The sequence below is a fragment of the Phragmites australis genome, chromosome 7 (assembly GCF_958298935.1).
Source record: "Phragmites australis chromosome 7, lpPhrAust1.1, whole genome shotgun sequence".
NCBI lineage: Eukaryota > Viridiplantae > Streptophyta > Magnoliopsida > Poales > Poaceae > Phragmites > Phragmites australis.
This window is the reverse complement of record NC_084927.1, coordinates 32,557,309-32,571,750: the sequence shown is the minus strand read 5'-3', so window position 1 is coordinate 32,571,750 and position 14,442 is coordinate 32,557,309. Positions and strand designations below refer to the sequence as shown.

The window sequence follows — 14,442 nt, the reverse complement described above, 5'->3', positions numbered from 1 at the left end:
GCACGAGATTCCGTCGCTGATGGCCGACCTCTACTTCAGCGTCTAGATCTGTAGCGAGCATCAACTCCAATGCGATCTCGCCGGTGTCCCACTCTTCTCCCTCTTCGACATCACCAGCAACTTCTTTCTCTTGTGTCCTTGTTGACATCCCTTTCTTCTCCAATGATGGTGAGCTCTCTCTTCACTGATGAGCCCAGATCTAGACCTTCCTAAGGCCGCTGATGAGTGTGAAACCAAACCAATTTCACTTCTTTTGCAATCAAACATAATTTGGATTTTGCTAGTGATTTGATAACCATTCTGTGATTTCTTCGGCAAACAAACACAATAATTGGTATCGGAGAGCAATGCAATTACTCCTTGAATTTGCATTGAACCCCAATGCAATTCATCCAAGCCGATTCAGACATCCAAACGGTATAGTCTGTACACCATCCAACACCCAAATCACGCGCCTGAATCGATGCGACCAAACCAGCGTCACCCGCAGAGGCATGCACTATGCAGTACCGCCAAGGGGAGAAACTCGTAAAAAGGTTGGCAAAAGCTGGCACAAAACCGAAGCGCTTGCCGACCCACCCACCGCACCGATTCCCACCCAAAGCGCCGAGAAGAACCCCACACTCCCCGGCCTCGAACCAGAGGAGAGGGCAGGAGGAGGAGGCGCGGAGTAAAACACGCCGGGAGAATGCGCGACCTGGCACTCTCCCGCACTCTGCCAGTGTAAGCCTCTCGGCCCCGCGAAATCCTACCGATTCTGATTCGGCCGGTGAAATCAGTCGGCTGACGAAAGAGCGGAAGGAGACGGCGTTGGGGGGCGAAGCGGTGTGGGTGAGCAGCACTGCAGCAGCAACGGTGCCGGGGATGAAGGGAGGGGGCGCGAAGGAGACGGTCACCGCCTCCTTCGTCCGCTTCCTCCTACTGCTCCTCCTCCCGCTCACCGCCGTCTACTTCTTCTACACGCTCCACCTCCTCCTCACTTCCGCGTCGTCGGCCGCCTCCTGCCCGCCTGACTCCACCTCCTCCGTATCGCTCTCCCGGCTGTCCGCCAACCTCACCGCCGATGGCGCCGCCGCCGAGAAGCTCCCCGCAGTCGCGGCGTCCACGGCGACGACGCTGCAGCACGTCGTGTTCGGCATCGCAGCGTCGTCGCGGTTCTGGGACAAGCGCAAGGAGTACATCAAGGTGTGGTGGCGCCCGCGCGGCGACATGCGCGGCTACGTGTGGCTGGACCGCAAGGTCCGGGAGTCCAACATGTCCACGGTGCGGACGGGGCTTCCGGCCATCAGGATCTCGTCAGATACCTCCGCTTTCCCCTACACGCACCGCCGCGGCCACCGCTCCGCCATCCGCATCTCCCGCATCGTCTCCGAGACATTCCGCCTCGGCCTCTCCGATGTGCGCTGGTTCGTCATGGGTGACGACGACACCGTCTTCTTCCCCGACAACCTCCTCACCGTGCTCAACAAGTTCGACCACCGCCAGCCCTACTACATCGGCTCCCTCTCCGAGAGCCACCTGCAGAACATCTACTTCTCGTACGGGATGGCCTACGGCGGCGGCGGCTTCGCCATCAGCCGGCCGCTGGCCGAGGCGCTCGCGCGGATGCAGGACGGGTGCCTCCGCCGGTACCCGGCTCTGTACGGCAGCGACGACCGGATCCAGGCGTGCATGGCAGAGCTGGGCGTGCCGCTCACCAAGCACCCGGGGTTCCACCAGTACGACGTGTACGGCGACCTCCTGGGCCTCCTCGCGTCCCACCCGGTGGCGCCGATCGTGACGCTGCACCACCTCGACGTCGTGAAGCCCCTGTTCCCGGACACGAGGTGGCGCCCCGCGGCGGTGCGGCGGCTGTTCGATGGGCCGGTGAAGCTGGACTCGGCGGGGGTGATGCAGCAGTCCATCTGCTACGACGGTCCCAACAAGTGGACGGTGTCAGTGGCGTGGGGTTTCACTGTGCTGGTGGCGAGGGGGATAATGTCGCCGCGGGAGATGGAGATGCCGGCGCGCACGTTCCTCAACTGGTACCGGCGCGCCGACTACACGGCGTACGCGTTCAACACGAGGCCCATGGCGCGCAGCCCGTGCCAGAAGCCCGCGGTGTACTACCTGTCGTCGTCGCGGCGCGCGGCCGGGCGCGGCGGGGAGACCACGGTGACGCGGTACGAGCGGTGGCGCCACCCCAACGAGACGCGGCCCACGTGCCGGTGGGATATCGCCGACCCGGACGCGCATCTCGATCACATCGTCGTGCTCAAGAAGCCTGACCCCAGGTTATGGGACAGGGTAATCCTTCTTGCCCATTCATTCCTTCTCCTTCTATTCCATACTAACCACAGCACATGATGCATTGCCATTTAGAGAGAAGGCCAACGGGCCAGGGATGAGAAACTGGTATCAGTTTGATATTACTGGATATATCCAACTCCTTTTAAGTACTGAATCAACAGAATTGTGCAGCTGTATGCTAGGATTAGAGTATCCAACCCAATTGCTCCGTAAGAGGCAACCTTGTGCAAAAATGAGCATTTGCTAGTACATTTGACGATGTGATTTGACGTATTGTGTTGTGGTGTTTTACCATAGTTTACTGATGCACTGTCACATGAATGCGCAGTCTCCCAGGCGAAACTGCTGCAGAGTGCTGTCTCCTCCCGAGGAGGGGAGGAAGGGAGAGAAGACGATGACCATCGATGTAGGCGTATGCAGGGAAGGCGAGTTCAGCCAAGTAGCAGGAGTATAACTTCATTCGACAGATGAAAATAAGAAGGTTAAAAAAAATTCTTCTTCTTTTCCAGTATGGATATATATTCTTAGTAAATTTTAAAAATCTAACTGTTTTAACATATGTTATAGAAAATTATAATTTTTTATATGTATTTTAAAAATTTATAACTATTTTGATATATGTTGGAAAAAAACTATATGTGTTAAAATAGGAGGATTAATTATGAGCTTATCGATTATCAGAGGGTGATAGGTGGATTTAGTGAGAAAGTTATAGTTTTTTAATATATATTAAAATAGTTTTAGCTTTAAAAAATAAGCACCGAAAGTATTAGTTTTTTTAATATGTGTTAAAATAGTTATATATTTTTAAATTTACTCTATATTCGTAGAGGGTATCGACGAGTCTCGGTTGAGCGTCTGTTTCCAGCGTTGTTTTGCGCTTCGCCCTCACGGGTGTAACAAACACTCCACAAAGCCCCACCACGCAAGAACGCAAAGTTTTGGCCGGGCGTTTCCTCCATGGCAAGTCAACACGCTGCCCCCACCCAACGGCTACGCCGGTGGTCTATGCTTGGGGCTTGACGGAGACGGGGCAGGCAGGCTCACTGAGTCACTGTGCCCGTAGCACTGGCGTGGTGGTGGTGGTGGGGATGGGAGATGGGCTCTGTCAAAGCGTGACCATGGCAGCCATCACTCTGTCATCACTCATCACAGGGCATGGGATGGACAGAGAGCTCAGTCCCCTGTCCTGGTCTGGGGGCGTGTGTTCGTCTCTGGAATCAGATCAGCGCGTCCATTTCTGCGTCGGCACTAACACGGTTGCTGTCGTGGCGAAACTCCAAGCCGCGGCAGCGTGTTCGGGGGCTTTTTTGCCTTTCTGGGGACTGGATGACCGCATTTATCGGCTCCGTGCTTCGTTTCATAATAATAATCAGGGCTCGGTTATGTGCTTATGGTCATTGATTGCTCCGAACCATCAGTAACAGGGCTCGTTGATGGCTACCTGAACAGGTGGCAACGTTACGACGCGCTGCGACGATATGTTCGGCCCATGTCGCGCAATTTGCAGGCAGTTGGTAATCGTGCATGTAGATTTGCGAAAGCTGAATCCTGCGTGCACATGGGCAGGAAAAGGGATGTTTCCGTGCTAACGTCCTAGTGTGATTTCGTACGTGAAGCCATTTTTCTTTTTTGCTGAGTATTTAATGCTGGCGGACCGTGTAAAATCTCGGTTTGCCCAAGTGCGGATCGCAGGCATCCAAGCTGCAGCCTTGATACTAGTGATATCACGCGCTATCATTTTCAATGATTATAGCTAACTATCTTTTAGCTGAGAAAGCATAATTCTTAAAATTTATATGGGTTTTTGAGAGAGATGCTAAGATGATTTATAAGTACTACTCTTCAAGCTTGTTTGGTTACTACCCTAAGTAACATTTGAACGAGCCTTGCCTGGCTTGACATAAATCGTGTTTGGTTGCTACCCGGATGTGTAGCTTGACTCATGAAAGTGTGCTTAGGCTTAGGCGTATGAAAACAGGCACCTGAGAACTTGCTACTCTGAGTGTGCGTGCCTGAGCGCGTCGTCCACATCCGCCGCTGCTTCCTCCTTCGGCTCCGCGTGTGCCCCCGCCCGCCTGACGGCCTCTTCGCCTCAAGCTCGCGCCCCTGCCCGTCCGACAGCGCACAGGGCGATAGCTGTTCGCTGCAAAAGGGCATCGGCGACTGCTTCACTTCCACCTTCGGTTCCACCTCACGGGGTGCCAGCCACCTCCACCGCACAGGGCTCGGCACTGGACGTTGGCCACCTCCGTCGCACGTCGCACAGGGAATCGACCAGCTCTATCGCGCCGCGCTCTGCAACTACCTCCGTCGACAATAACGAGGACGACAAGGAGGTGGCGCACACGCAGCTCGGCGTGCGGAGGGGCTGATATGTGGCGACACCCTCTCCTTCCGCTCGGAGAAGCGGCTCCGGTCCTCGTGGTCAGATTCGGAAGCGCGTCTCCACCTTCCGCTCGGAGAGCTCGCACGAGGACCAGCAGATCTCACGGTCGGCCTGCTCGTGGATGAGATCTCATGACGACAGAGGCCCTGGAGCAACGTGCTTGACAAATGAAGGGGCTTAGAAGAAGCGAAGAAGAGTCCTTGTTTCATTTTAGTGCTCTCTGGCACTCCATTGTTGGAACCTCAGCGCCGACAAACTCCATTGATTGGCATGCCGCTATGTGGTGGAGGCGCACTGACTTTCTACGTTTTTTGTGTTAGAAAGCGGTATTTCGAGAGTACATTTTGCTCAAGCAAATGATAATATCCAAACAACAAAACTACATCCATGCCTGACCAAACAAAACCATCCCCGGGCACCTCACCTAGGACAGCAACCAAATAGATCGTTCATTTCTTCTCTATTTACTCTCTTTCTTCTATATGAGATATAAGAAATCGTGCTAGTTACAATATTAAAAAGTATGTTCTCTTAGCTAAGACATAACAACTATCTTTCATCATTGAAGATGCCATAAGTGAACCACACTTTATTCGCTTCTTAAAATACTTTGAATAGAACCATGAGATCTATAAAAAATTTAAAAATCTCGATTTGCCACCAAAAAAAATAAAATTCTTATCCCTCATATACCACTACTTAAAAAATTTATTTTCCTGCATGCCATTGCTGTTGTAACGAAATTAACAGCAATAGCACGTAGGTAAAGATAAAATTAGTTTTTTCTCTTATGTATCATCAGAATTAACGCTGTTACATGGCAATGACATACAGAAGAAGACAAACTTAAAGTAGTAACGTGGTAGGGACAGAACTTTTTCAATGATAGATGGAAGAATTTGATAACTTAAACCAGACAGTCACACAAGTCGTAAAGTGTACCGTACCAGCTCCCTCGCATAAATTTAGTATGGACCGGCCCCTTCTTGTATAACTTATTAGTACTAGTACCTGATTTGAATAAAAGTGCAACTTATTCCAAATTCTACCGCCTGCTTGCACAAAACCTTCTCCAACGACGCTCCAGAATTTATGTATTCGGGACAATACTGGCACACATGACTAGGCGGCAGCATTTAGAGTTCCGAGGATAAAAAAAAGTGTAGTCCCGTAGAAAAATGTTGGTCTGCATGGCTGATTGGGATACTCCAGTATGGTAAAAGAGCGGTAAAATCTTACTTGGGACATGCAGTATCAGGTAACACTATTGAGCACTATGTCAAACACCTAGTGATTCGAAGTTAGAGCATTTTACAAAAAAGAGGTAACAGGCCGCCCTTCAACTTCACGCGGAGCAAAATGTCCTGCAGTGGGCAATGAAGTCCCCAGTACTGGATCAAGTATCATGCAAAACCGAAGACGATAAACGTGAAACTTGACCTTGGTTCCAAAGGAAATAGCAGTACCGAAAACATTCGTATATTGAGTTGGTCTGAAGTTATAAAACACGGACGTTCTGCCCCCGCACGGTACGCAAAATCCTATGCCCCACGTATGTCGGTATGCAGGCTAACGGAATTCGCCAGCAAATGACGAAATTTCCTCAAAAAATTGATGGAAGTGAAGATATATCTGAAAAACGCTAATTATTAATCAAGGAACTTTTCAGGCCTAAAAATGGCTGAAATGCAACTCAGTCTTTAGCATGCAGATTCCATTGAACAATGTGTAGGACGTTTAAAACTATTTCAGTTCAAAAACAATACAAGATAAACCTATATTAATTTCTATCTAAATATACTTTAGATTCATCTAGTGTATTTACTCTACCGATCAAATCGCTTGCAATATATCTAAAGAGGTAAATTGCAAATAAGTAATATGAAAACGTAAATAAAGTAGAGAGAGCAAACTCAGCACAAAGATTTTTTTCCCATAGTATCTATGATATAAATACTACCCTTAGTCTACGTTAGAGCTTCACAAAGGATATGTTCCAATCGACACTCAGTCATGATCTTTGAGCCACCGAGTCACAAAGACAAGACCTGCACTCGGATGAGCCATCAAGATAAGGTCTTACCACTAGTCTCTCTTCCGATTCCTCACCGCCGTGATCACTTCGGAACTTGAGCTACAAAGGCAAGGGTCTCCACGTCCCCGCACAATCGTCTTGCCGCCGCTCCACACCAAGTCGGAGGGTCAACAAGATTACCACCGAGTCACCAAGACTCCAAGGTGCCAACATACCAAGAGGTACTCTGTTATATTACTCTTTGATCCACTCTCCAGGCAGCAATCACATAGCAACTCTCTCTATGTCTATAAACACTAATCACTCACGAATCTTGTACTTAATCGTCTTAGATGATCACTTTAAGCACTTTAGTGGTTTGAATATCTTCTTAGGTGTATATGAACTTCTCTGGACTCCATCACCCTCAAATGACTGAGTGAAAGGGTATTTATAGCCTCAAACTCGCGAACTAGCCGTTAACCCAACAGCTCTAAAAAGCTGTTAACACCGGATGATCCGGTGAGAATAGTGATACTAACACCGGATTATCTGGTGAGTATATTCTCACAAACTAGCCGTTGGACCCCCACTCAAACCTCTGTGAACATCGGATACTCCGATGTATACTCCACCTTCATCATCGGACTTTCCGATGAGTATACCTTAGCCAACCAAACTAACATCTTCTCTGTGTAAATTGCTTCGATGCATTCTCCAGTGCACATCACTTCATCACCGGACCATCCGGTGTGTTATCCTCAGTCAGCCGAGCCAATGCAACCCTCTCTGAAAAATATGCTCTAGTGTACAAATCTTCAGAGCACCGAACCTTCCAGTGAGATCACTGCATTCTCCTTTTTATCAACAATGCTCCAGTGCATTCCTCCGGTGTGTTCAAATCAATCACTAGACTATTCTGATAGGTTCTTCTGCTTCATTTTCATCTTTTCACTTTTTATTGTCCAATGTATTATCCGATGTGGTCTTACTTCATCACCGGACTATCCGGTAAGACTTTCATGTCTCTGTCCCCCTTTAACAGAGATGCTCTGGTGAGTGTAAATACTCTGAGTACCGGACCATCTGGTGTAGTTATTTCTCCTGATACTTTTCCAATTTAACCAAACTTTGTTCCGGTTTCGGTGACTTCTTCATGTATTACATTCATAAGACTTACTAACATATATTCTTGATAAATATGTTAGTTCCAATGAATATGTTATCATTAACTACTAAAATCACAATTATAATCTAATATGACTATTTTCACCACACAATGTCCCGTGTCTGCTGACTGCTGATTGAGAGAACATGCACTCGCACGTAAAATTCAATTTTACAAAACGACAATGTCACATAAAATTTTTCCAACAGTGCTTGTAAAAGTATGTGAGAAGTAAATAACATGCAATGGTGTCACATTTGGGCAATAAACGGTAAATGGAAAATGTAACCCAGGAATGAAAGAAGAAAAGTGCGCATAGCAGTTGTGGATAGTATTATCTACAGGTTACAGGAGCTAAATATTGAAATACTTACCCTACTTAAAAGTCTCAAAAGCATGGATTAACAGCACTGCATGGTGCTTCCCAGTTCAATGCCATACGATTTGATTATCCTAGCAGCTCCCAAAAGAATATCTTGTTCTGCAGAAACCCACTCATCTTTTTTCTGTAACGTATACATAATATTTATGTTAGAATTTCAGGAGGATGAGGACTATTCTAAATTATTTTACACCCTTGGCGATCAATTGTGATAGTAACGAACTGGTATAACAAGTGTCATTCTAGAAATGCGTACGGTTAAACTATTCTCAACTTCAACTATATTCATGAAAATTTCAATCAGGATTATGGAAGTGATAGAGTAGATTTGTCTAATAATCTCATTAGACTTGTGGGTAGATGGAGTAATAGACCGAAGGCCATCGGAAATGGGACACTTGGCCACTGAGTAAATAAGCTGTTGCAGCAGCATAACTCTAGAATATCAGCATCAAACTGCCTAAGTTGGACAGACTCAACAGAACATGTTTTGATGTCAATATAGTAACTAGACCATCCATCCAGCAATGACAACCTGGAATCACATGTCAGTCTTGCTGCACCAAACACCAACAACAAACTTCTTACTAGTTGGACAAGACTCAAACAAAACTGTTTCGATGTGATCTTATAAGAATAAGCATCAATTTATGATAAAGATATCGATTCCACAGGATCCGAAACATCTTTTTATCACATCTCAATCACTAAAGAATAGTGCAAATATGTTGTTTCTTTGTTTATGTTACCTCCTGATCTAGTTCATGAGCATATAATTTATCCTACTGTTTCAGTCGCAGGCTGTATTCCTTCTCTTTTTGAGATTCCATGGATCTCTCCAACAAAGCAGCGGAAGCATAATTGCTTGGGAAAAAAGTAGTGGAAGCATGAAACGCTATTCACGAATCAGCATTGCTATCTGACTGAATTTCCTCATCGAGAAAGCCCCACTCATGAAACTCAAGATCCATTTTCGCTAAAAGAGAAGTGTCCAGCACTAACGCTATAAGAACACTGAAAGCAAACATACCATGTTTCTGATGTTGCATCCGATGGTCAGCTCTCCATATGAACTTTCCAATCTTGAGAGGTAGCAAAAAGGATCATCTTCCAAGACAATATTTTGGTTGGACCTTAACATAACCTTTATCTCCTCTGATATAGAAGGAACCTTCTCGATATCCTCAATCCTTATAGGAATCTTTGTCACACTAGCCCGCCCAATAGCTCGTGATCTGTTCACTATCATCTACAAATTATTTTAAGAATGTCATGTCATGATACAAGGTAGGCCTTTGGCCCTTTGCTAAGCCTATCCCAGACAAGAAGACAAAACGAATTGCACTAAAGAAATCCTCGCGCCATTCTTGGAATACAGCATACTGAAATCTTTCTAGTGTATTTTAACTAACTAATCAAACAAAGGATTTGAGCCAATATTTATTTTGCTTCCAGAATTCTGATAGAAGTAAATCTTACAAAGGTTCGAAGGATTTAAATATCCAAAATTCCTATGCTTTCATGCATTCCAAATGGGACTAGAACTGAAAAAAAAGGTCTACAAGTACACCTTTGGAAAAAAAATAAATACTCAAATTTTTATGTTCAGTAGGAAAGATAAAAGCAAGAGTAGGTTTCAACAGTAAAAACTACTGTGTCGGTTGATTTGTGAATCATCAACCATGGTTAGTATTGCAAATTATTAACAATGCTAATATATTAGATGCATCCATGTTGTTAATATCCCAAGTAGTGGAATCCAGAATGTAGAGTGGTTCCACAATCAAACCGTATAGACAAGCCAAATATAACATGTAATCTTGTTCAAGGGGCTTCAACCAATGTCCAAACTATTACAGCATCATTTAAAAATCACACCATGTAGAGAAAATACGCCTTTTCTTAGTGTGACATCATACATCCAATGCAACAAGCAAAATCAGGATAGGAAAATGAACAGAAGTCAGATGGTGCAGAAAGTATGTCCAATGTCCTTACTACATATTACATATGCAGCTAAGCTTGTGTACACATACTGATGGTTGGCCGGGTGCATGCACACGTGTTTGTGAAATTTAAAAATATCCAGTTACAGAAGCTATGAATCATCATAGACTATAATGATACCTGACTGGAGAACAGAGAGTTGGGTACTATGACAGGAAGCTTTTCTGGATTGGTCAATAAAGTAGACGTGAGTCCTATTTCATTCACCTTGCCTTCTATTGAACCCGCCTACAATGTAAAACTCCTTTTAGTTACCATGAGTCTGCAACTGTAGATTTTAGAGAAAAAAAAGATACAAAAGATACATACAGCCACTCAATAGTGCATTTATGACTGTGTGCAAGCACAAGTTACATTTAAAGAAGCAGGTTATTGTTTGACTCACGATTAGAAAAGGGCATGACTGTTTCTTCTAGAGTATTCCCGCCTTAACTACTGAAAACAAGATGACAGACTAACAGCATGGAAATGGATGAGAGAAGTAGACCTGCGTATAGTACTATCAAGAGCTGAAAGCACAAATACCGTGAGAAACACTAATGAAACTAGCAATTTAGGAAAAGCATATTGTATCCAAACAGATGACACTTATTACTGTTTGAATGGTTCCCCATGTCCGTATTATATTCTTAAATCCCTTTAACAACCATCAATTGGTATCGCTGGAGATATCGTTTCTAACTTCCAGTTTACAACCTTCATTGACTGAATAACTGCAATGCCTTAACTCTGAAGAATCTAAAACTCTCTTTACAAGATGCTCCAAGCAAAATATGTATCCCTTCTTTAAGATGAACTCCTCATAGCACTGAGAGATCATGGCTTATACTGCATGCAAAATATCATTCACTCCACAACTAGTGCTACTTCTTTTCTTATCTTATTGACTTATTTGGGAACCTCCTGGCACTAACTCAGGCATCTAACGAACATAAAAAATAAATTATTGTTACCAACATCTATCATGAACTAATAGATGAATATTTTAGCCGTACTGTCCCTAAGTTGATTGGCAATTAACTTAACTGAATGTATAATGATTCTATGGTTTTAGTAAATAAGTGTTCATAAGGCACCTTTATGTAGTCTCCAATTGAGAATGGCTTAGAAAACTGCAAGGAGAGCCCACTGAGCATGTTACCTAGGACATCTCTAGCAGCAAAAGCAATAGCAACACCTACAGTATAAGCAACAGAGGATAATTTCATATAGGTATTATCTACCAAGTCAAGAAAGTTAGAATTCACCAAACTGAGCAGCAATAGTGCATATAATATTATGTGCGGGACGCTGAAAAAGAAAAGCATCCTAACCATATGTATGCATTTTTCCTTGTTGAATAAAACACAAATATATGTAACGTATAACGTATTGTTCAACATAACAGTTAGCAATAATACATTACCTCCCACACCACCAACAGTTAATATTGATTGAACAGCTACACCACAAGCTTCAGCAACACCCATTACTCCTAGGGCAATCAGTCCCAATGAAGAAACCTTATCAAATACTGATATCTTGTCACGGTCAACACTTGAGGCATCTGATTTGGTCATAGCTTTAGCAATAAAGTTGGTTTTCCACTGATGAAGGAACCATACAAAAGAGAGAAGAAATGCACCCCTCCATGCCTGTGGGAGATAAGTTGATCCGCTTGGTGCAATAACTGCAGCCCTAAGGAAGATAAACCATCAACATAATATCAGTGAAAATATGTCACTTCCTGATCAGGCCATAATTAGTAACACAATTGTCAAAGAAAATGTGTAGTGTGTGACTGCATCGTAAAGAAATATGAACCAACAAGGTAAAAAAAAGCATCCTGCATTGTGATGGAACTTTGACAATATTGAAGAAATATTGACAATTTGGAATGCTTATCCTAGTAAGTAGTAGATGCATATCTCGAGTTCTTTGGAAAAGAACAAAATGACTACAGCAATACTGCAACCACTGTAAGTTTTCCTAAAATAAGATGCGACTTGACTAAAGTGCCATTCTCTGAAGACAATAGTCTTTAGTAAAGAACATTCCCACCAGAACAGAAAAGGGTAAACCTCTCTCAGAAAGTTAAATAGAAACTTACATCTCTGAAAATGCCATAAATGTGATAAGATATTTTGCAGGATCCTCTAATGCACTCCAGAGGCTAGTTTGATATGGAACATCATTCTTGGCTGAGTTCCCCAAAAGTGCTGATATAGGACTTTGTGATGCATACTTGTGAAGCCTTCTTAGAATAATAGGCATGACAAACCATGCCATCATTGTACCAAATAGTGTCCCGCCAAGTGGAACAACTACCTTTTCAAGGTTTGGATTTGAATCGAGCAACTGCTGGACATGAGGTGTAATTGCATCAGTCAGCTCCTTAGCTTTCTTGCCAGCATCAGTGGTAGCATCCATAGTAGACTTGCGAGCATTATCTAATATCTCAATCCAAGAACTCCGATCACCGCTTTCTACAGAAGGATCATTAGAGACAGTACTCTGCAAAGCTTCTGGCTTTACTCCAGTGTCTGAGGAGTATGCACGGCGGATGTTTGAAACACCTGCAAATCCTGGCAATGCACTATATCTGGACTTCGAAGTAATCAACCAATTACTGTCCACATGACATGAAAGGGGCATTCTGCTGAACTTTGACACATCATTAACTGCGGAATACCAATCCACTGCCTTAATCTGGTAAGCAACAGAAATGTCAGGTTTTCTTGAGTCCTTAGCACAGCTGCTGAACCAAGCCAAAGCACCAGAAGATACACATGGGCCAACATATGTCTCCATTAGACTCTGACTATCTGTTGAACGACATGACCGACGCACAATTGCTGCAATTCCTGACATTGCGCATTGCTTTAATACCAACTTGACATGAAGTCCACAGAAAGAGTTCTGAACAAACCAAGAAGCCAAGAGAATTTCTTGTCCTGAAAAGTGAAAAAGATCAATAAGCAAATTTGACATGTCCACATAATCAAAGCAATAAGAGAGTCCTAGCATTTTTTTTCTCGTAAATAGGAAGTTTAGCTCATCAATTTAGAGATTAGTATCAAAACTCTATTAGCAAACAAAGGATGAACCATAATTTCCCTCACGTGTATTTTGCACTATCCCTGTGAGCTTATTTATCAACGCACAGGTATTGAAGTGTAATTACATAAGAGCTTGCAGCATATACAATTACTCTCTAGATGCAAAAAATCTGAAAAATCCTATCATTGGAACTGCAGTTCCATGGAGCCAAAGATGCCTAACCGAAAATTTTGGGGGTCAAACTCTGGCAACACAAACTTACAGGAAAAAAAACAATCAAATATTCCTCTATCTGCTTCAAGAAATAACCACGGTGTCAAATAACTCAACCATAACAACAGATGACATGATTGGCATCCTAAAATTGGATTCGAACTTCTAAAGAGCTAACACCAAACGCTAAATTGCAAACCGACCACGCAAGTGTCCTTGTGAGGCAACTAGCACCCTACGTTTCTAGAAACAAAAGGGCAACCACCACCCCGACTCCATTTGATTGCAAAATGAAACCAGCATCAAATACTTCAGGTTCAAACTGCAACCATGCCCAACATCAGAACAGCCACTTCACCACGCTGCTGCTGAGTAGAACTAGCGCCCCCAAATTTCCTAATCGCGACACTAGAATTCATTGGCACAACCAAAATTATTAGGTCAAGCAGCTATGGGCATTGCAGATTTTATGGAAAACAAACTGCACAGGCGCCGTAGTTGGGTACATGTGTCAACAATTTTCGAAGAACTCAACCGAACCATGGGTGGATGGATGGATTGGATTAGTAGCGCACCAGCAGCACACGAATCCATAACTAACTCAATGGAGTGGGGAGGAGGAAATATTTGGTTCGATCGACAACCAAACCAACCAACTCGCAGAACAAGGGAATCCATCCGCTCAAGCTAGGATTACTAACCAGCAAAGGAAGAAACCGCAGTCAACTCCGGATGGATCTACACTCCACTGGACCGAGAGACGAGCGGTACTGTGGTGAAAGCAGTGGTGGAGGGATCCGGCAGGGAGAGGGAGGGGCCGGCAGCGTTGTTCTAGCGGCGAGCCAGTCGATGATCTCGGCCACCTATTTGCACGCCGCCGCTGCCCCTTGCATACAAGAGAAAATTGCACTTTTTACATCCCTAAGGTATGGTTTAGATAT

At 44.5% G+C, this 14,442-nt stretch overlaps 2 protein-coding genes across 6 annotated transcripts; one reads left to right on the top strand and one right to left on the bottom strand.

Moving 5' to 3' along the window:
- The first annotated feature begins 486 nt into the window (after positions 1-486).
- Positions 487-5,114, top strand: LOC133924826 (uncharacterized). Of its 3 annotated transcripts, none has more exons than XM_062370553.1 (3): positions 487-2,286; positions 2,618-2,770; positions 4,251-5,114. In XM_062370553.1, the coding sequence occupies exons 1-2, from the start codon at positions 502-504 to the stop codon at positions 2,741-2,743; spliced, it is 1,911 nt and encodes a 636-aa protein (XP_062226537.1). In that variant the 5' UTR covers positions 487-501; the 3' UTR covers positions 2,744-2,770; positions 4,251-5,114. The 3 variants fall into 3 exon arrangements, with proteins under 3 accessions (XP_062226537.1, XP_062226536.1, XP_062226535.1); XM_062370552.1 differs by lacking the exon at positions 4,251-5,114 and adding an exon at positions 3,120-4,231; XM_062370551.1 differs by lacking the exon at positions 4,251-5,114 and having other exon boundaries at positions 2,618-4,232.
- Positions 5,115-8,044: 2,930 nt separating this feature from the next.
- LOC133924825 (mechanosensitive ion channel protein 1, mitochondrial-like) lies at positions 8,045-14,442 on the bottom strand. 3 transcript variants are annotated; one of them, XM_062370548.1, is made up of 7 exons: positions 14,203-14,442; positions 12,339-13,182; positions 11,655-11,926; positions 11,326-11,426; positions 10,370-10,477; positions 9,273-9,491; positions 8,045-8,366 (listed from the first exon to the last, which is right to left on the bottom strand). In XM_062370548.1, exons 2-7 carry the CDS (start codon positions 13,097-13,099, stop codon positions 8,262-8,264), a joined length of 1,566 nt encoding a protein of 521 aa, XP_062226532.1. In that variant the 5' UTR covers positions 13,100-13,182; positions 14,203-14,442; the 3' UTR covers positions 8,045-8,261. The 3 variants fall into 3 exon arrangements, with proteins under 3 accessions (XP_062226532.1, XP_062226533.1, XP_062226534.1); XM_062370549.1 differs by having other exon boundaries at positions 12,339-13,176; XM_062370550.1 differs by having other exon boundaries at positions 12,339-13,092.

Bases quoted from the DNA above. Each gene is read 5' to 3' on its own strand.
- LOC133924826 (XM_062370553.1), top strand. From the start codon at position 502: ATGCAGTACCGCCAAGGGGAGAAACTCGTAAAAAGGTTGGCAAAAGCT. The intron at 2,287-2,617 runs GTAATCCTTCTT...ATGAATGCGCAG, and splicing joins ACCCCAGGTTATGGGACAGG to TCTCCCAGGCGAAACTGCTG.
- LOC133924825 (XM_062370548.1), bottom strand. From the start codon at position 13,099: ATGTCAGGAATTGCAGCAATTGTGCGTCGGTCATGTCGTTCAACAGAT. The intron at 11,927-12,338 runs GTAAGTTTCTAT...TATCTTCCTTAG, and splicing joins TTTATGGCATTTTCAGAGAT to GGCTGCAGTTATTGCACCAA. The intron at 9,492-10,369 runs GTATCATTATAG...AATAATTTGTAG, and splicing joins ACTCTCTGTTCTCCAGTCAG to ATGATAGTGAACAGATCACG.